The following is a 21,282-nucleotide window of genomic DNA, read 5'->3' as shown; positions in this document are numbered from 1 at the left end:
GGCATTGCTTGAAATAGTTGATCTCTATTCCTGACTAGTTGATCTCCAAACATTTTTTCATAAAATATATTACATTCCATGATTTCACAGCCATACCAAATTCTATTTCCATTTTAACATCCCTAGTTTTACAAAACAATATTGACTTGTTCAGTATATTCATAGCTAGAATAAAGCCTCCACAAAATTAATCTCCTTTTCCTTTGCAAGAAAAAAAGAAGACTGAAGATAAAACAGTTATTTCAAAAAGTAAGCAGAGTGCTCAGATAATAGGGAGTAATAAGGGAGAAGTGTTGAACAAAGCATCTCTGTAGAGAAGTGTTGAACAAAGCATCAGCCCCAAATACAATCTAGTACTTTCTTAGTTACCTGAACTTTAAGGAATCACTGCATTGGTATTAAAATTATAGGGAAAAAAAAAAAAAAAAAAGCTTCCAAAGTCTGGCAAAAAAGATGCTGGGTTAGGGTTTCCTCCTCCTACTGCCCAATGGCAATGGTAGTTATAAACTGAAACCCTGGATAGGTGTCTGAACTCTCAGTCTTCCAAACCACTGTTAGAAGATGGATTTCTTAATTCTTTACCAATTTCACATTAGAGGAGTATAAAGATTCAAATTACATTCTCCAGCAGATAAAAGCTAAAAGGTTCCAATAGATGCCTTTATCACTCTGATAAAAAAGGCCAAGCATACCTCGACATCTGCTGCCATGCCACATCCAGAAGTGTTGTGTATGCTCCCACTAATATGGCATCAAAGTAACACGGGATGAGGTAACGTGGAATTCTCTTTAGGTACACAAACATGGCCTTCAACCATTTACCAACCTATTAAAATACAACAGAATTAGAACTTGATCTACTGGAGTTCAAAAGCCAGTGCTTTCAGTATCCATGCCATTACAGTTTTTGTACATGTATTACACCCCAGTTATGCTGTACCCTTCTGCTCCAAACTTTCAGATAAAAGACACGAACTCTTCTTAGAGTAGTAGAGAAAAATGTGTATTTCATCTATACTAAATGAGCCAAAATGCGAAGTATAGAAGGAGGCTATATTTTTCTAGTCTTATAGTCCAATAATGAACTATCATGAAGTTGTTATTAAAATTAAGTAGCAAAGAAAAGTCACAACTCAAAAGGCATCATTACTATCCAAGCATGGGAAGGAAGTTTTGCATTGCTAAAAAGACAAGACTGAAGAGATGAAGCTTAAGACCAGGAATAAAAAGTTATCAAAGCTAAATTATGTAGAGCCACTAGTAAATATGACTGCAGGTCTCTGTCTTGGACTCAGGATTCTAGAGCTTCACATCCTTGTATCACTGCAAAACATTTGACACCTGGAAAGTATTTTCTTTCCTTCTAGTCCTGCTAAATACCATTATGACAATTTTCTAATAAGTCACTAAAGATTTAAGTCTTGCAGATAAAGAATGCACCTGTCAAAATAGCAAGATGAGCCTATACTAACAGCAGAAGTGTAAAGTTTAGTTTCACATGGCTTAAGTCTTTGAAACAGAATGAGACATTACAAATTAAGAACTCAAAAATACACAGAAAAAAACAATAGTCTTTGCAGATGAGTAAATGTGGCAAGTATGAGACTAAGATATTTTTTAGAAAAGCTCTGTTTCTCAGGGCAGATTTAGCATTCATTTCAGTACATTAAACTGTTTTATCCATTCCTCTGCTTTGTATTACTAGACTTGACTTCAGGAATAAAATGAAGTAAGAATATTAAAGCCTTTATTATTGTATTTGTTAGGTAACAAAAATCAGCTCTTGTGAAATAAATAAAGAAGTTTTTATATAGGAAAAGAAACTATGAAAAGGACTGCACTGTAACACAGCTATAAAGGAAATCTGAATCTCAGAAACTCTTGTCTTCCCAGTGCTTGGCTGACTGTAACTGTATCATACTCACGTATGCAGTAGTATTTAAGCACTCCCTTCAAAGTACTTTCATAAAAAAAACAGCCAAACAAAAAAACCCCCAAAAGCCACCCCAAAACCTAAGGAAAAAAGTATCTGTAACTTCATTTTTCATTTGAGGAGCAGTAAAACAGGGAGGGACCCCTGCAAGACTTCATGCAAGAGCTAAAAATACCTTTACGCCCTATATATTTTTACTTTCCCTTTTGAAGTCTATTCTTAAATAGGATTGGGGGGGCGGGGGGGGAGAAAACATAATAACATAATAGTGGTTTAATGTACTAGAAGAAATTGCCTAGACAGGAAATATGTTATAGACAGTCTTAATTAAAAACATTTAGCAGTAATTGAAAATTAAACTAGCAAATTAAAACCCCAAACTTACTAAAGAAGTATTTTTACTCACTTCTGCACAGGTTCCAGCACGCGAAATCAGACGATTACTGACATAATCAATCATCCAGTCTCCAGATCTTAAATTATCACAAAATGGATGACCCAAATCATTCTTTGGTCTAATGTCTGCCATCACTGACATTAACCCTGAAGATACAAACCCAACTCTCTATTAAAAGACACATCATTATCACAAAGAGCAATTACAATTAGAAGAAAAAGAAACATAGCAAGAGATGCTTTAACTGGACTGTTTCGCTCCATCTGCATAACAAAAAAACTATAATCCAACTCTAGTTTCCTCAGCATAAATCCCAGAAACTTAAAAAAAATCATTGCAAATAACCAGCATGATGGAATCTGTATGTTTGATAAATGACAGACATTCCTCAGTAATCTAGTAATGCCTCAGGTTAGATTATTGCACCTTTTCACTGGAAGCGTAATTGTTTTCCTTTTACTTTAAAAGTCAAGGCACTGGTGTTAAAAGACATTCTGGGCTGCAATGTTAAGTTTCAAAGCATTGAGAGAGAAGGGTTTTGTTCTAGTATGAGATTTCCTGGATACAACACCAATTAGTAGCATGGTCAAGCAGAAAAAAACTACCTTTTTTACCAAACAATGGCAGCAGCAATACAACAGCATTATAATGTGATCTAGATGGAGCAGCTCTCATTTACTTTTTTACTTGACAGAAAAATAATGCCGAGTCTATTACCTTGGAGGCCTGCATACTTTAGGGGTGACCAGTTTGGTATATTGTAACAGCCTCCACCATCTTCCTGTTCTTCTGCCTCACATCTGTACAGCACTTGATTTAGTTCAGCCAAAGTTAGTTTAGATGCAATTCTGAAAAATACAGGGGAGAAAATAAAAGCATAAACCCCTCCCCCAAAAAAAATCAGTAGGGAAATTGGGAAAGGATTTCACAAGCAATTTTCATTTCAGACTTAAATTAAAATACTAAAATACATACAGTTCTTTCAGTAATTCATCTTGGAAATTAGAAGCCTGATTTTTCAGGTGTTCCAAGATGTCCACTTAGAAACACAGTATTAAATACAAAATCACACCCAAACAATCACACCCCAACACTGAAAAGCAGATCATGTTAGGAAGTCTACTTTAGGCAGCAATTACACAAACTGGGAAGTTTTTCAGTATTAGCCCTACTTAGTATTACATATATAAAAAGATCTCTAAGAGTCTTCATTGCACTCTGACAATTCAAATCCATCTGTATCACCACCACCAAAACTCAACAATCCCTCAGTAGGTGTGCTACTACATAATATTCTCTGCTCCCCTAGTAGTTCTCTTGGTTCTATGTCAAACTTAAAGAATACTTACGAAGAAAATGGTGTTTTTAATATCGGTGCTGAGTGATCATCAGGAAGACTTCCAGATTTAAAATGAGAGCTGAACTGGATCAAATGACTGCGGAGTATCCCCACAGCCTCTTGTGCCTTTGGGTCCAGACTAACTCTGTAAATAAAAATGCATGTCTTGTAGAAATACAGCACTTAAAAGAACTATTCTCCAATCTCCTATCACTCTTTTCAAACTCACACAGCTATCTGGCAATTATGATAACATACCTGAATACTATTACACTTCCTGGTGTTAACCTTTCAAATTCTATTTCTTGAACAAATTCATTTGGCCCTTTTATAGCAGTTCCAGCTTGCTTTATGATTTTACTGTCTTTTATCTAAAAAAGAAAACAAATTTGCAACTGAAATTCACTTTTTTTCTAATATAAAATATAACAAATTAAAAAATATTACATCAAAATATGGGTGAAGGAGGTTAATTACCTGGATGTGCTCTCTGAGTTCCATTGTGAAATTAGGCAATCCATTTATAAAATGTAGATCTTTTTTGTAAGGACTAGAACTTCTCTCAATAGTCCTTGCCTCAAGTACTACTTCATCTATTTTTCCTAGAAAACGTTAAACCATGTTGCAGCTTTTAGGATATTTGAAATGAAAAAAGTGATTCTTTTGAAATTATGCTTTTAAAATGAAAAAGCTGAATATTCAATACCCAAGTATGTTAGCAGAAGAACAGAAACATAGGGCAAGTATTTTAAATATCTGTAAATATTCATTGCACACTCATATGCTGGAATATACTCAATATGAATGTTTCTGAAAACCCTAAGCATTGCAAGTCTGTTATTGGTTCTTTAACCACTTCTGGGACATACATATTAGTACATATAAAAGGAGCATTATATACTGAGAGTTCTTATATGGACTTCATGTGCATGTGCTTGAAGTTAAAAAGCATTAATAACTTGAAATTTTTGTACATGACAACAGCTCTTGAAAAAAACGTCTGTTTACCTGGGATACACATTTCAGGTACTTCTTTACTGTAGAAACAAGTTTTGGGATCCCTGAAGGCAGTTCGGCACACAGCCACAACAGACTGGTGCGTGTTAGGACAGTGTCTTGTCACTGCAACTATATCTTCATCAACTTGATCTACATACACCTAGAGAAGACATATAACATTGCAAATATGCTCACTCAGAGCACACATATGAAGGAATCCCAGTGTTACCCTCACTTCTTGCCTGATTAAAGCCTTTAGCCCCAAGCTCCTGATGCAGCCTGTTGATGGCCAACCTTCCTGCCAGAATTCCTGTTTGGAAATTAACTTCACCAGAGGACAGATATGCTGCTGGATTCCATTTTGCATAAAACCTCTCTTCAGATACTACAGAGATCTGTAAAAAACAAATTTAAGCAAATATGAACCACTGTGCGAAATAAAAACTACCACACCTTGAGGTCTGAGCTGTAGAATAAATTCAAATTTCATATGAAGTTGCACAATCTGAAGTAATTCCAGAAAGCAAACTGCTTAGAATTTCAAAGAAACAATATTAAAATAAGCGTTCTAGGATGAGAATAGAAGGTATTTTTAAAGGTACCTTAGGAGTTGAATTGGAGACACTTACCTGGTGTGGTACAAGTTCATCATAGCCTTTGGTACTTCCTGTAGCACAGCATGCCATGGAAACAATCATTGCACTAGGAAGAGCATCATATGCAGATCGGTGCTGCATCAAAAAATATACAGGTAATAAATAGCGAAACCAGGAAAATTCAATCCTCCCAATTCAGCATACAGAAGATACACTCAGTTTAACAAAAGAAGGGATAATACCATGGTCAACATTTCCTCAATTACAATACAATTATTGGAGAAAATTTCTACAAATGAAGTAAGAAAAGCAACTTCAGAAAAATCATCAAAATAAGCACTCCCTGCCCACCACTCTCTCTCATTCCTGCCTGTAAAAAAACTCAGAAGGTCTACAAGCAGAAACCGAACCAGTTACATCAGCCAGATGAAAGACTCAAACCCGCTTATTTAGTTACTTTACATACTTCTCCCCTTGAAAGACAAAATCTTGAACATCAGAAGGTATTGTTATAAATTTTTTTTCTGTGCATGAAAGCTTGAACTGAATTGCATTTGTTGTAAATATTGTTTAGGATATCCCAATTGCACCAAGCCCTCTCACAGTTCAGAAATATCACTTCAGAAAACATTAAAGGTAATTTTTTTTTTGTTTTGTTTAGGTGCTCACCTGAATTGGACATTCGTTATCATGTGTAATATCCATAAAGAGTGCATGAGCAATAGCTGGCATCAAAGGCCTCAACCGTGGCTGAACGAAAGATCCGACAGGCTCGCCTCCAAAGCGATAGACCAGCCTCCCCTCCTCGTGGCTATTGTAGGCAGTCATGGCCTCTAAAGAACAGAATAACTAAGTGTTTGCATAACAATAACTACCACACAGGACAGCACGCACAAAGGTGTTAATGTGGAATTCAGAAGTTGTTATTTTGGTGTGTTCAATCATGAAAAAAAAAATCAAACACATATAGCTATATTCTCCAGTGGGGAAACACAGCCTTGGAATATTTAATTTACTAAAATGTATTCTAGAAGAGAAGCTAATGGAAAAAAAATTACTAAAAAAAGCAGAGATCAAGCTATTTCTCACAAGCTTTAAAAAACTCATGCAACAAAAATCAGACATGATGCAGGACTTACATAGCAAAACTGTGCTACAACTCCTTTTTCCTTCACTAGACCAAGAGTGAAATATTTGACTTCTGTAAACTAACAAAGGAGGTCTTCCCTGATTTTATGGCTAGTACTGTATTTTTTGCCAAATATCAAAAAAGCCACAATACAGAACCTGTACTTCTGATTATATGGAGTATGAAATTTCAAATGAATAATCCAGTAGAAAACTTTTCCTTGGAAAAAGCATGTCATCTATAATCTCTCGTTGGAAAGAGACCACACACGCAGCAAGCCTACCTCTTATTAAGGAGGTAATGCCCAGCCTATTCACAAAGATATTGTCCAGCTCCTCATTTCCTGTGAACAGTTCAGCCACTACATACAAATCGGCTCGCAATTTTCTAGCTGTGTCCAGCATGTACTGCAAAAAGCACAGCCAAAAAAGCCACAGAAAGGGGAAAGGTAGATACAAAAAAGGACAAGTTTCAAAGCTAGGCAGGGATTGGACAATAGGAAAACGCCATGCAGCAAAGATAAACAGAAAGCCAAAATTAAGGAACAAAACAAGTTGTTACATAGAAGAGGACACATGGACATAAGCAAAACCAAGAATTGGCATATAACGCAAGAGAAGTTAAACAGAACATGAAGAAAAGGTAATTGCATAAGCACAGAACATGAATATGTAAGAAAAATAAAAAAGCATACCAATGTTAGTTTCACATTTAAAACTCCAAACCATACACAACAATCCTACAAAATTTTCAACTGCTTATTGTACCTCTAATCAGGCTGGTAATTCCCAGGCGGTTGACAAAAACATTGTCAATGTACTCACTGCCCGTGAAGAGTTCAGCTATCACATAAAGATTAGGTCTGACTGATCTGGCTGTTGCTAGCATCTCCTATAGATCATAATACATTTTTAATGCAAGACATCCACTGTGAGCTATGTATACATAAACATTAACATGAATGCTAACAGAACAGAAATGATTCATTCATATATACAGCACATTAAAAATATTGATAACACGGAAGTTTCAGAAAATCATGATTATATTTTACGGATATTACTTATGGATTAATTAATTCTAGGAAATTTTCTGTAGACTTTAGGCTAACTACTACTTTGCTTTAAAACAGTATCTTTAAACATACACTAGCAAAGATTAGAAAAAAGAAATACCTATTGAACTAGGAAATATGAGCAGCACTTCAGTTTAAGCCTTCGTAGTTACTATTCCAAAAATAGTAACACTAAACAAAAGAATGGCAGAAGTTTTGGAAGGGCTGCATTTCGGAGCTCCTTACAACTGGTGTGGGCAAACCAACTTGTTTTAGAGAGCTCTTTATAGACTCTGGTAAGCTCAGTTACAAAGTTAAGAGCAAGCACTAACAAGCTGCACTACTCCAAACCTATTTAAAGCTAATTTACTAGGCCATAGCCAGCTCCCTGGGAAACAAGAAGCACTAGTCTTAGCAATACACTTGCCAGACTAAACTTTTTGCAGGAGTTGATTACCAGCTTTTAAATTCTGTGAAGTGAACCATTTCCTGTTTAATTTAGCAATTGCAAAACATATATGACATAAAAATAAACCAGTAAGACTTCCAATCAAATCTTGGCAATGACTTCAGCTCAAACTGACATACTGGACACTGGCAGTCATTGCACTACATCCACACCCCAGTGAGGGAAAAGTTAGCCAGGCCCATCCACATCCACAGCATTTCAGCTAAAGTAGAGAAGTAAAAGATACAATAGCTACACCACTCTACTGTTTAACATAGCTGAAACCATCTCTGAACATCAGACAGGAAACCTTGCTGTTACGACATGAGGAAGATCCATTCCAACCTAAACTCTGCCACCTAAGTCTTGCACTGTTGCTGTGAAATCTGCAGGATCTATTTCACAGACAGGAAGCTGCTTTATAATAAACAACCTTAATTTTGCGTACCTCAGCTACATGAATGGGTGTTGAGTGACAGTTGTCCAGACGAACACCATGGAAATACTTGGCAGTGATCTCAGTGTATTTTTTCATATGTGCCCAGAGGTATGGGCAGTCTTCAGGTTTATTACCATAACGCAGTTTCACACTGTCTCCCCAACAAATGAGCTCTCTTCTCAAGTACACATTTGAACCTGTAAAGGAAATAAATTCACTTTAGTGTATATAAATATATATATAAAATAGAATGTGCACCAAAATGCAGCATTTTATTTTCTACTACTGGAGAGCAGAAAAACACTGTAATGAACAGTAGAAGTTCTAAAAAACCCCGTATCAACTCAAAAATCTATATACACTACACTGATGTACAACTTTATGCTCTTCAATGGGAATATTTAGCTTTTACAGTGATACTGAAACAATTCTTCAGATTGAAATAAAATTCCTTTTAATTCTTCAAAGTAGCATAATAAACCAAAACAAACAAACAAACAAACAAAACCCAAAAAAGCAGAAAAAGAGAAAGCATCAAACAAATGAACAAAATCAGTAGTTTTGTTTTTCACACTGGCTAAATTTAAAAAAATAATCTCACTGTGTTATAATCTGTCCCAGCCACAACTTACAATTTTATCTTCTAGTAACAGCAGACTGTGATGGATTTCCAAAGGCAGTAATTAAAAAAAACAGGAACTATAAATTATCACAAATTCCCAAAACATTCACGTAAGCACAGCCAACCCTTTTCTTTACTAATAGCAGCACAGCCAGATAGACAGAAAAACTGTGTTTCTTTGGATGTATGCTGTGATTTTTTTCAAAGGATCATTTAGAGAACTGGCTGCATTTGTTTTGCAGTTCCTTTATTGTGCCTTTCTCTACCACATTTTCCCATTGTGTTCTCAGTTGAAATAATGTGTGGCATAAAACAAAGGCATAACACAAACATAAAGCACTCATAAACCTGTAGCAGGGTTACGAGAGAAAACTCAGTAATGAAAACAAGAATGGTAACTAAAGCCAGTGATTGAGAGGAAAGAAAACCACAAAAGTCTGCCTAGAAGAAAGGGCAGAAGGCAACTGAACAAAAACACTCTTGAAACACACATCAATCCTTGAGAAAAAGAATAAAAGTAAATAAAACTTAGTGAAAGAGGTGTAGATTATTTTCCAGAAATTAAATGTTTTCTAACTGCAGATCACTCTGAAGTACCATCAGATTAGCTTATAAGGCAGACTCAAACTTACAGATGGTTTTTAGTTACAATTAAATTGGCTGTTGTTTCATTTAATTTACCAGGTGAATGGCTACTCTGAACACAAGCTTTTTTTGCTTTTATTGGATATCAATACTGTCCCCAAAAGAATTAGAATGCAGTATTTTAGTGAATGGTGATTTCATCCCCTATTTTACCTTCACAAGTAATCTGCATACTTAATTTGGATTAACTGGGTCATCTCTTGACTGCCTGACTGCCACTCAGTGGACTTTTCAAGGATCCAGTTTTTGCTCACTAATGCAGTAAAATACTATGCACCTTTTCATTGCATTAGTTTTTCTGCCACACTGTCATTGTCTCATGGAAATGCCAACAAGCACTGGTGTTGGAACAAAGTACAAAGTAAGCAACAAAAACAATGAAAAAAGTGGGGAGGCAGGACATCCCCATTTCAGTGGCAGAAAGCTGGTATTTTCCCTCTCAAATCTTGTAAAACTGTACCTCAAATTCCAGTTCTTACAGTTCATCTGTATGCTGAATGCGAAATTAAAGTGTTATAAGCCTGCTATCTGCTATTCTGCAGCTTCATAGAAACACATCTGGTAAAAAGAAAGATTAAATAAAATCCTTTTTGCTTTGGCTAGAATGTCAAATGGTCTATATGAATGTCAAATTTCTTTTACAAACCTGGCTCTGCAAAGTTTCTAAGAGGATCATCTCCCATAACCCAGCCATTATGAGCCATGAAATAACAAGCTTTATCTGGCTGATGTATCATAGTTTCTTCTTCCTCCACAGTCAGCTCTTTGAATGGGTATGTAAAATACCTATGGAATAGACAGGCAATTGAAACAGAAAACAAAGAGACAAGCACCAAACATATATGGTAACCTAAGCTGCAATTCATTGTCTTTGAAATTAAAGTATCTGCTATGAACTGGCTTGCACATAATACAGATAAAAAAGAGAGCATCTTGCATAAATGATGGAGGGTTTTCTATTTTGAAGGAAGCTTTGAAGCAAGAACAGATGCTGCCACTATCTTGGTGGCTGGTAATATAAGATTAAAGCCACATTTCTTTAGATATGAGAGGCATCAAGAACATAAAATGTGAAAGGTGTAAACTTTCCTAGTTCCACTCCTCTCCCACCTACAATAGCAATTTGCACTATGTAAGGTTTTGACGTGCTCTGAGTATTGTCTCACGCTTTCTGATCACATTTGTTTATGAAATAGTTACTGCTGTTGCTTAAAAATACCCTGCAAATTTGCTAAGTGGCATTTGTCCATATGAAAGAAACCATATATTTCTACATATAAATATATACTTTTATTGAACTTTGAACTTGCTTTCCCTGGATAGATTCTAATAGTTTTCAAACAAACAAGAAAACATGTATATACCTGGTAACCAAGGGATGGGTTCTAGTGATAGGTCCCAACTTAGGACCATTACAAGCAATTCGTTCATAAACCACAGTCCCCACAAGGCAATTGACAGCCTGGAAGTAAATGAATTATGCATTATTAAAATACTGAATTATTACAAATAAATGCAGTACTTGCAATTTTAAACAATTCAGCATTAAACCAGTAATTTCAACACCTGATCTTGATGGTGACCAGTTTGTCTGTACTGCTCAGCATTTAATTCCTCAATCCTCTTGCGAAACCAGTTACAACATTCTTCTATTGCAGCTGGTCCATTGCTTATCAGAAGGACATAAAAAGAAGAGAACAATTAGAAAAAATATGTTTAAAACATGCAGGATAAATTACTAAAAGGAATCAAAAGTTAATTTTTTCCTCATGCCTCAAAATAATGTCTTTTTTTGGCTTTATATTTAGCTTCACTTAGATTTTAACTTGTAATCAGTAACATGGTACCTGTGTGGTATGAACGTTGCCAGAGCTATGTTCATATCTACAGTGCAGCCAAGTCGTCTATAATCAGGGTCCTGAAGTATTTGAAGATGTTGATTTGGATCAGATTTAGTGCCCATCTTGCCTGAGAACAAAACAGAAATAAGTACTCCAAGTAAAATCAGGAATTATATTTAATAGACATACAACTTTTATAATTCTAGCATAACCAAGATGTAGGTGGTAGAAAGCATTGAAGGGGTATGAAGTCTTTAAAGATTTCCCTAGTCCTCAAAGCAGTCTTTGTATGCTTAAATCAGCACAGTGCATGTCTCCGAGAGTAAAACCCAGCATTTTCCTGTTTTCTCTCTAACTGTTAAATCTACATATGTCTCTTGAACTATAAGTATATAACTCACATGCTTCAGCAAAAAAAATCTTCCTTTACCTTGAGTTAGAAGGGTTTTAAATTGCTGCACAGCTTTGTTAACATCCACTTGGAAAAATTCCCACAGTTTAATTTTTGGATATATATCTTCATAAATTATTTTACGTAAACACTGTAAAAATAAAAGTTGCATTAGTTACTAAGGTTGTTTGTTAATATAATTAAGAAAATTTTTTTTAAAAAGGGGGAGTAAGGGCTTATCTCACTAAATACATCTGCAAGGTATACACCATTTTTCGTGCATTTCCACAACCCTCAAAATATTAAAGGTTTATTCAGCTACTTATGCAGTTCATTAGATTATACTAAGTTCTCATTCACTTACATTCAAGTGCTGATCATTTTCAATCAAGGGAGGGACCCCTTTGGCAATACATTTTCCATCAGCCACCATACCAGTCAAATGCCACAGAGCTCTGTCCAGGATCCAAGCTGGCTTCAGGTGAGGAGAATTTACAAGGTTATAGCCACATTCTGGATGCATCCTGAGCCATTCACTGTTAGTAGCTTAGTGAAGAAAAGGAGGGAGAAAAAAACCCAAACAAAAATGTAAATATACCAGCTGAAGCCTTCATTGCATTTTGTAAACATCTTAACACCAAGAAGCTGAGGTACTATAGCACATACAGTTCATTCACATTTCAACTAAAGTTTCCCAAGTCAACAGAAAATCTTATCTTGTGCAAAAATGTTCTTACTGATTGTCTTTTTTTGATCAAAAATACAGCTGCAGAGACTTTTTGTTAGTTACATAAAAATATGCAATAGTATCACAATTCTGAAACACCAAAAATACCCAATTCTGAAACACCAAAAAAAAAATTTTTTTGTTCCAAGAAATACATCAATTACTGAACATAAGATACTGATATTCTTGAGTGTTGAAAGCCAAACATACATCCCAAACTTATATTATAAAGCTGTTTATTTTCCTAATATTCTTCATCCTGTCAAGATACCACACACAGCCAAAAAGGAAGAGTGCATGCACCCAAAAAGCAATCAATGCAAAATACAACAAATGGGCATTTAAGAAGGGATTAGCTATGACACTTGTGTCCATAGAAAAAAGCTGGGTTGTAGGAAGCAATGTCGCTGAGTCTTACCCAGCAAGATGAGTGCACTGTCTGGGGCATGCAAATGGAACACTCATTCAGGCCAAACACTACACTCTGTGTCTATTTGCCAAGCTTTCCCTGCAGCATCAACAAGCATCAGAAGATACGCTGAACATTAAAAATTAACTCAGAGAAGGTAAGTAGCTGTTAAAGGCTGTTCCAGATCAAACAGATTATTCCCTCCTGCTCTTTTCTTCTTTATCATTTACTACATCTGAAAAAAACTTTCTTCTCCAGAAAGCAAAACCAGCTTGTTCTGTTCTTCTAACAAGAACTATAACTTACTATAAAGGAATTTCATCAGTGAATACAATTAATTTCAAAAAGACAAGGCATAATTTAAACCTAAAGGGTTAGCATTAATAAAAAAGTCAACAGGCCTTCCATTAATTCTGCTACAGAACAGAAGGATGTTTCTTGATCAGAACGTAAGCTCCAGTGATTCACACTGTAACACCAAGAGAAATCTAACTCTGCAGTAGAAAAATAATCCAAAACATCACTGGTGATTACATTTGCTACATCTAAGGAGAAAGTAAGTACAGTGAAGAGTATGCATATAGAATAAATTAAGTATAAGAATATGGAAATACCAAGATGAGGAATTACAGACAACTTTCAAAAATTTATTACATTCTTAGAAAAATCTGAAATTATTTTCTTAAGTGACGAACTCATTTTTTACATAAATTAAACAGAAGCCTGATATTAACTGTGATGCCCATGGTCCAAGGTTTTTTTGTTTGTTTGGTTTTTTTTTTAAATCCTTTTAAAGCAGGGAAAAGGTGGTGTTTGATATGACCAAGCCCTTGAAAACAGAATTTACTCAATACTGTAATCATACAATAGTAGCCTCTTGTGAAAGAAAAGCAACACATAATTTATTTCACTTTATTTTTACTACCTTATACAATTTATTATAGCCATGGAAAACTCAGAGAAGAAAAAAAAAACTCCCAACTGTCTTTTTTCTGTCTCCTGGTGAAAAGTAAATGTGTATATATTTCTTCTTTGAATATACCCAGTCGCCAGAGAGGGTTTGCAAGTTGACCTGTGATACTCCTGCAAAGATGCCAAAGGCATCAGGGACATTTCACATCAGTGCATGACTTTTAAAGTTGGGCCACAGATGCTGCCTTTCATTAGAGCCTCAAAGAGACATCCAGGGCTGACTCCCTCTGTTCCCTGCTGTGCCTACAGTGTGGGCTTCACTCCAGAGTGAATGCCAAACCCCTCAGCTTAATGTCTGATCCTGCAGGTGGTGTTGCCTGGCTCCCACAGGGGCAGCAATGCCATTTTTACACAATGGTCTCCACTAGAAAGCAGAAACTACCAACAGATAGAACCGCAGTAAGCTGAGGGGTCATGACAGGCAACAAAACCATCAAGGATATTTTGCTTAATGATCTAAGAACCACAATGATCTGAATATTTCTATCCTCTTAGAAGACACTTGGAATGTCTTTTTACCATAGTATAAATGTTGAGTCACTCCATCCATCCCAATGAAAATTACTTTAACTCTGAATGTAATCTGAAAAAGACCTTCTACAAATATAGCCAAATAACATGACATTTTTCTTCTCAAATATATTCTGCTGTGTAATCATTACAGTTAGATGTTTCTGTCCATCAAAAAACATTCTCCTTAGTAGCATGAAAATTTACACTTAAAAAATTAGAGGATCTCAAGCATCTGTAAGAGAAACTGGACTTCTAGTTGAAGTGTAGGAAATTTTTTATCCAGAACTGGGAGGATGTTTAAAAGCCTGATTCCCTCACACAAAGCCACAAAGCCAACAACTATAATTAGTAACTTCTCAAAAAAAGACAGGGAAAGCACCGTGTTGCAGACTGATTGGACAAGAATGTTTGGTGACACAGCAAACACCAAAGAACTAAAGCAAGTAAAGCTTGAAATTCACAAATTATTTCTGTTTAGGCATTTTTGAGCCTCAAAGACATCAATCTACATAACCCCTTGTTGTAGTCTCTGCTATGAGAACAGTAATTATGATCTTTAGGATTACAATATGCAGTAACAACTGTAATATAGACAAAGAAAATTCACTACCCAAATAATCAGCAAAATTACGAAGTATTAAGTACTACAATTTAAATGTCATCAGATCACAGAAAAAAATCCATTGTCCCTCAGGCAATTAAGAAATGTAACACCTTTGATGTATTAACGTATCTTTGCTCAAAAAAAGCCTGCCTCAAACACAAAGCTCTCTTCTTACTTTCTCCACAGACTGAGCTGTAACATTTTCCCCATTACTTAATCCTATCTTCTTGTTCCAACTGTTTTTAGTCTGCATGTTAGATCCCAATTAGAGCAGTTAATTTTAAGCAGCTAGAAGCATAATACCCTGTTTAACAAGAAAGTCCTCAGTTTATGGTCATCAAACAATTCATGACACAGACTCTGTTCAAATATATGGGAACTGCACACCACAGACCATAAAGATAGGCATACTATATAAGTACAGATACACTGCTTATTAGTTCTTTTTAAGAAGGGCTCTCCTCACTCTTTCAGTAGCAATGCTAAGTCCTTTTATTCCTGTTACAGACATACCAGTTATAATTGCAAGGAGTTGTCCTGGATTTGAGAGACTCAAAGACAGAGACAACTACATCGTTTAAAACAATGCTAAAAATAGGTTCAAGAGGGAGAAGTTCAGGGAAATAATGAAATATATTTATAGGACCAATCCAGTTATTAACACACGAAAATCATACCAGTATGATTGTAGACTACATCTGTGATGCAAAGCATATTCCATTCATTTTTCATTTTCTCCACAAGCGCTCCAATATCGCTCCAGGTGCACTTTTTCTTATGGTCTGAAAATTCAGGATTTACTTCTAACTGGTCAGCCAATGAATAACATGATCTAGATAGTCCAAGCTTCTGTAGTGGTGTAAAATGAATCATGTTGTAACCTATGTAATAAAAACCCATTTATTTAATGAGAAAAAAAACCCCAGTCAAAGTTAATTGAAAGAAGCACAATAAGCTGCACTTATGTACTTAGAGCTAGTGTTTGGAGTAACCAATATAAATTAATCTGAATCTTCGCCTTGAAATTCTATGTAACACAATCCTTTAAAAATCACCCTGTCAGTTCTACAAACTTCCCAGTCTATCTGACATGAAAACAATAAAATAAGTGGTTTCCCATATTAGGAAATCCCTGAATCTTTGCACTTTTGCCAATACTTTAATCAATTCACTGACTTAATCAGTAAACAAAATTGAAAGTAGTAGAAAACAAAGAATCTATGAATTGTTTACACTGAAACTCTTCCACATAACTTTCTGTGTCGATCATAAAACAAAAACTTCTATCCTTGAATATGTGTATTAGCATTACCTGTTTCTTTTGCCACTTTAAGCCTATCTTCCCATTCATGAAATGGTCCCAGACACTTGGCGAGGTACGTCTGGAGCGTAACACAATCCAAAGGCAGGACATGATTATCAGCTCCAACGTGCAAAATGGGATCCACAACTATGTAACCTCCACCACTTTTTTCATTTCTGGGGAAAAATAATTTTCATTGGTATAATTAACGTCCATTGTACCATTTGGTCAGTTTCAGAGAGAGAATTCAAAAGGCATAGGTTTCCAAAAATACAGTAGCCCAGTACAGGGGCTGGAGGGAGAGGGGGAACAGGACTGCATGACACACGCAGGAAAGAGTAAACACTGAAATGTTCATCCCTTAGGCATCATCTCTCTACTGGATTTAAAGAATACAAATGGGATAGAGAGCTTAAAACTCAGGAAAACTGAGATACCTTTGCTGTTTTCTGAGATGGAGTATTGGTTCCTCCTTTTGGTATATGGAAACACAGAAAGCATGACTGCCCATCTATTACATGTAGATCTACATTTTGAGCCCCATCCTCAGGAAGGTACCTGAGCTAAATGTCCTAAGCCTGTAAGGATTTAACCACCCATCTTTCAGAAACACAAAATACCACACTACAATTATCACAGAGGCATTCTCTTCTGCAGTTGTCCCACTAAAAGAAAAGACAAAGTAAAGGATCCAAGTAAAGAATGTCAGAACCTCTGTGCTAGATAGAAAATAACCCTCAAAGTCAATGAATAAAGTACAAAATAATCATTGAAGTACTCAGAATGCTGAAGAGTTCGAAAACTTGTAAAAATAGATTGCTTCTCCAACATCCACAGAAAGTTGATCAACTTGCTTCTGTATGTTCTCCAGAATATCTCTGCATGAGAAAATACCATATAACCCCCAGTCACTGTCTTCCACTGGTGGATCTGAATTGGTCCCATGGTTGTAATTTGAAAAATGCATGAAAAAAAGGGTATTTTTTCAGGTTAAGACATAGACCAAGAGAGCAAACTGCATTTGGCAGCAGGTATATAAATTTCACTTACCCAAGACTAAAATAGTACTGGTATGAACCAGAAATTTGGAGATCCAACTTGCAGTATTTGTCAGAATCATCTTCTTTTCCTGTGGGATTGTGCCACGATAGCGTCCGAAACTTGTGGCGATCAAACACTTCTCCAGGAGCTGGATAATTTGTGTACACAGTAACGGCCTTGCCCTGAAGAGTTGGGCCCAATCGGAATTGTAGCTCAAAACCTCAAGAAAAAAAGAAAAAGAGAAAAGGTAAAATCATTTGATCAGGAGGACTAGGTATTTCTAGTCTCTTACCACAATTCCTAATTTGCTACTATGTTAATAATACAGTCATATCTGCCAAGAATTTCAGCAGAAATTTCTATATTTCTACAGCATAGAATAACAGAATATCCTGAGCTGGAAGGCACTCACAAGGAACACTCAAGTTCAGCTCCTGGCCCTGCACAGAACTCCACAAGAGTCACACCATGTGCTGGAGGGCATTGTCCAAATCCTTCTTGAACTCTGTCAGGCTGGTGCTGTGACCACTGCCCTGGGGAGCCTGTTCCAGTGCCCAAACACCCTCTGGGTGTAGAACCTTTTCCTGATATCCAACCTAAACCTCCCCTGGCACAGCTCCATTCCCTTGAGTCCTGTCACTGGTCACCGCAGAGAAGAGATCAGTGTCAGCCCCTCACAAGGAAACTGCAGACTGCAATGAGGTCTCCCCTCAGTCTCCTCTCCTCCAGGCTGAACAGTGACCTCAGACACTCCTCAGAGGGCTTCTCCTCGAGGGCTTTCACCATCTTCACTGCTCATCTTTGGGCATTCTCTAATAGGTTTAAACCTTTCTTATATTAGTGCACTCAGAACTGCCTCATCTCTCCCTTCCTTCCTAACATTGTTCTTTGCATACCTTACATATATGCTTTTTCCTTTACTGACATGGCACTATTCATCTTCTTTTCAATTTGTTTCTTTTTGCTGTATAGAAAGTTTTAAAAACAAAATACAGCAAAACACCACGATCATCTGAGAGTTCACTAAACAATTAAACTCCTTATGCTTTTAATTGAAAAATTATATATATTTGTGTGTGATCTACAATATACGAATTGTTAAACTTTCAGAGATCTCAGCAACCCAAAGAGAGTCTTGTATATCTGCTGCAGGTCACGCACACATAGAAAGAGGCTTAAGGTTAAGCTTAAGATACCTGTGATAATGAGAGAAAATGTGAAAAAATTAGAACCTAAAAGCATATGTACTCTACTGAGTTAGACATAAAAAATTCTGTTTAGTCGGGAGGTTTTAGAAACGGTTTCCAATTGCAGGTATGAGGGTCACCCTCACAAGTGACTAATTGCAGGGTTCTTTCAAGTTAATGAAACAGATCTAAGTTCTTACACAGTACATGCCAGTCACGTAGTTAAATGTAGCAAATCACCTACCAGCCCTAGCAGTCTACAAAAATGGGAGTAAAAGAAACCTGAGTACTTGCAAAAAACGGAGAAAACATTTAGTACACAGATAATGAACCAGAAAGTGAAAAAAAAATTTGGACACCAAATTCCAATACCTTAAGTTTAAAAAAACCACTTGCTTATTAAGTAAAATCATGGGGATTCTAATACCAGAATTCAATGTCTGAATACATTTAAATATAAGTATTAGCTAACTTTGTATTTCTCTGGTTAACAAAATCACCACTGCACCAAAACCAACAAGGCAAAGCAGTTGTTTTCAGATCTGAATGTCTCTCAGCTAAAATGAAGCTCATTTTTGAATGCAATATATATATGTATAAAACCACTTTTGGAAGGTAAAGTACACTGTCTTCAGTACTGGCCTGACATTTTGTTTCAGGGATTACTAAAATTAGAGCACAGGGATATATGCCATTGATATCTTATTTCCTCTAAGAGTTATACTGACATCAGGAATGCTGTGCTCAAAATAAGCTATGCCCTCTCAGAGACTGCTACCAGCAGAAGCCCTTTGAATGTTTGACAGCCATGCACTTTTGCTTCTCTCCTTCCAAGAAAATTTACTCAACTGGATGGATAAGATAAAAATGGAAGTTAGGATCAACTCTGCACTTCTTCACTACTGACATTTCCTTACATTAGGCTGGTTAGAAGATTTTGGAATCAATACAGTTGAAGAGAATTTTTATTCTCAAGAACCAAAATCTCACTTCTCTACATTCCTAGATTACTAAAACACCATAATAAAATCCACAAAAACACTTAATAAAAATTTTTGCACCGTTAAAAATGTGTTTTAAAGACAAGGGCTTTAGTTTTATAGTCTAAAACTGCTGATCAGCATAATAGTGGACCAATTAGGGGATGGTTTTTGTTTTTGGAGTTTTTTGTACAAACAGACTAAAAACACTCTCAAGGAGAAATAACATGAAGTTCTTAGAAGTATGCAACAGGATACACACCTCTGATAATACAAGAAATCTGCTAACAAGATTTAGGAGCTGCTAAAGGGCTTATATTCTGAAACACTACCTCAAACCTGCAGACTTTGCAAAATGCTAGTATTACTGATAGATTTCCAAATTATAAGATTAAAACATGGGGTGCTGCATAAGAAGATAAACACTGGAGACCTTGACTTATGAGGACTTTTTCAGGTCACTGAAGTACAGGCTATAAAAGGAGAAGGACAAGGCCTGTCTAAAAAATGCTTTGAGCTTCAGTCCCAGGAAGACCGACGGCTCTTGGCCAATCTGCTCTTCAGTTCTCAAGAGTTCAACGAGTCAGGTTAAACTGTGTGCGGAGCCCTTAGAGCTCTGCAGTGGGAACAAACCAAAACCAAACGAACGAACCCAACCCACAACCAAACCCAAACCCAAACAAGAGCCCCCCACACCCCCCAAAACCCCATCACTTCAGGCTGAGCTCTCTTTCCACTGCCATCCAAAGAAGACGATGAGGTCCCGGTGATTTCCCTCTCACCCGGCCCCAGCACTCCGCCCTACCCTGCTCTAGCCTGAAGAGGGTCTTGTCCAGCTTCTCCATCTCGCCGAGGTGCAGGAGCCGCGTCTCCTTACCGCCCGGCATGGCTGCGGCCGCCCGTCCGGCGCTCCCGCCGCGCCGGGGCTCTCAGTGCGGGGAGGGAGAGGCGAACCCTGCCGTGAAGGAACACAGACAAACCCCGGGGTCAGCGGAGAGCCCCGGCAGGACGCGGCCGCTCGGGAGCGCCTCACGCCGCCGGCGCTTACATGTTCCCCGGTCCCGGGGGAGCGCGGAGACGGGCACCGCAGGGCAGGGCAGGGCGGAGGGAAGGCGGACACGGGACGAGCTGTCAGGCAGCGCCCAGCCCTGCCCCGGCCGGGGACCGCCGCCGGCAGCACCCGGAGCAGCTCCCGTCCCCCGGCGCGGCCCGGCCCGCAGCCAGCGCTACGGGAGTGCCCGGGGAGGGGGAGCCTGACACCTGTCACTCTTGGCCCCGGCAGCGCCGGACGCACCGCCAGGCCCCTCAGGGCCGCCCCGCCGCCCTCGCGGGGAGCGCTGCCCGTCCCACCATACTCACGGGCCGGCCCGCAGGCGGCGGGGGCGCCGCTCCCCGCGGAGGGCGACGGCTGCGGAGGCCGGACGGAGCGGGGGCTGGAGCTGCCCGCGGCAGCCGCCCCGAGCTGGTTCGGCGGTCAGTGACGCACTTGGCCGCATCCGCGGAGGCACGGCTCCTTTCCTGCCCTTTCCTCGCCTTTTCTTTTTTTAAACAAAGTTTATTGGCTCCGCGGCGGCCGCGCTTGGAGACGGGCGGCGCCGGCGCAGCTCCCGCGAGAGCCCAGGACCCACCCCGGCGGCGCTGGGGGCGGCCGGGCCGGGACTATCCCGCCCCTCCGCTCCCGTTCTGTTCCCGCCAGGGCCCGCCCCTCCGCTC

General features: G+C 38.0%; 1 protein-coding gene across 2 annotated transcripts in view; it reads right to left on the bottom strand.

Moving 5' to 3' along the window:
• Positions 1–20,476, bottom strand: part of AGL (amylo-alpha-1,6-glucosidase and 4-alpha-glucanotransferase) — a 33,581-nt gene extending 13,105 nt beyond the window's left edge. The window contains exons 1-22 of one of the 2 annotated variants that reach the window (XM_083867420.1): positions 20,375–20,476; positions 17,412–17,622; positions 16,371–16,537; positions 15,736–15,939; positions 12,198–12,379; positions 11,873–11,984; positions 11,449–11,569; positions 11,168–11,270; positions 10,966–11,063; positions 10,248–10,387; positions 8,344–8,531; positions 7,161–7,284; positions 5,934–6,097; positions 5,298–5,399; positions 4,911–5,063; positions 4,678–4,828; positions 4,147–4,271; positions 3,928–4,040; positions 3,680–3,814; positions 3,048–3,178; positions 2,340–2,476; positions 693–826 (exon numbers count right to left, since the gene is read on the bottom strand). In XM_083867420.1, coding sequence (XP_083723546.1) covers positions 693–826; positions 2,340–2,476; positions 3,048–3,178; positions 3,680–3,814; positions 3,928–4,040; positions 4,147–4,271; positions 4,678–4,828; positions 4,911–5,063; positions 5,298–5,399; positions 5,934–6,097; positions 7,161–7,284; positions 8,344–8,531; positions 10,248–10,387; positions 10,966–11,063; positions 11,168–11,270; positions 11,449–11,569; positions 11,873–11,984; positions 12,198–12,379; positions 15,736–15,939; positions 16,371–16,537; positions 17,412–17,622; positions 20,375–20,456 — 3,077 coding nt within the window. In that variant the 5' untranslated portion in view covers positions 20,457–20,476. Of the gene's footprint in view, positions 1–692; positions 827–2,339; positions 2,477–3,047; positions 3,179–3,679; positions 3,815–3,927; positions 4,041–4,146; positions 4,272–4,677; positions 4,829–4,910; positions 5,064–5,297; positions 5,400–5,933; positions 6,098–6,676; positions 6,801–7,160; positions 7,285–8,343; positions 8,532–10,247; positions 10,388–10,965; positions 11,064–11,167; positions 11,271–11,448; positions 11,570–11,872; positions 11,985–12,197; positions 12,380–15,735; positions 15,940–16,370; positions 16,538–17,411; positions 17,623–20,374 lie in introns of both variants that reach the window. The other variant, XM_083867419.1, reaches the window with a different exon arrangement.
• Positions 20,477–21,282: the final 806 nt, after the last annotated feature.

This window comes from Zosterops lateralis, assembly GCF_965231275.1.
Source record: "Zosterops lateralis genome assembly, chromosome: 9".
NCBI classification, from domain to species: Eukaryota; Metazoa; Chordata; class Aves; order Passeriformes; family Zosteropidae; genus Zosterops; species Zosterops lateralis.
This window is presented reverse-complemented; position numbering and strand designations above follow the sequence as displayed.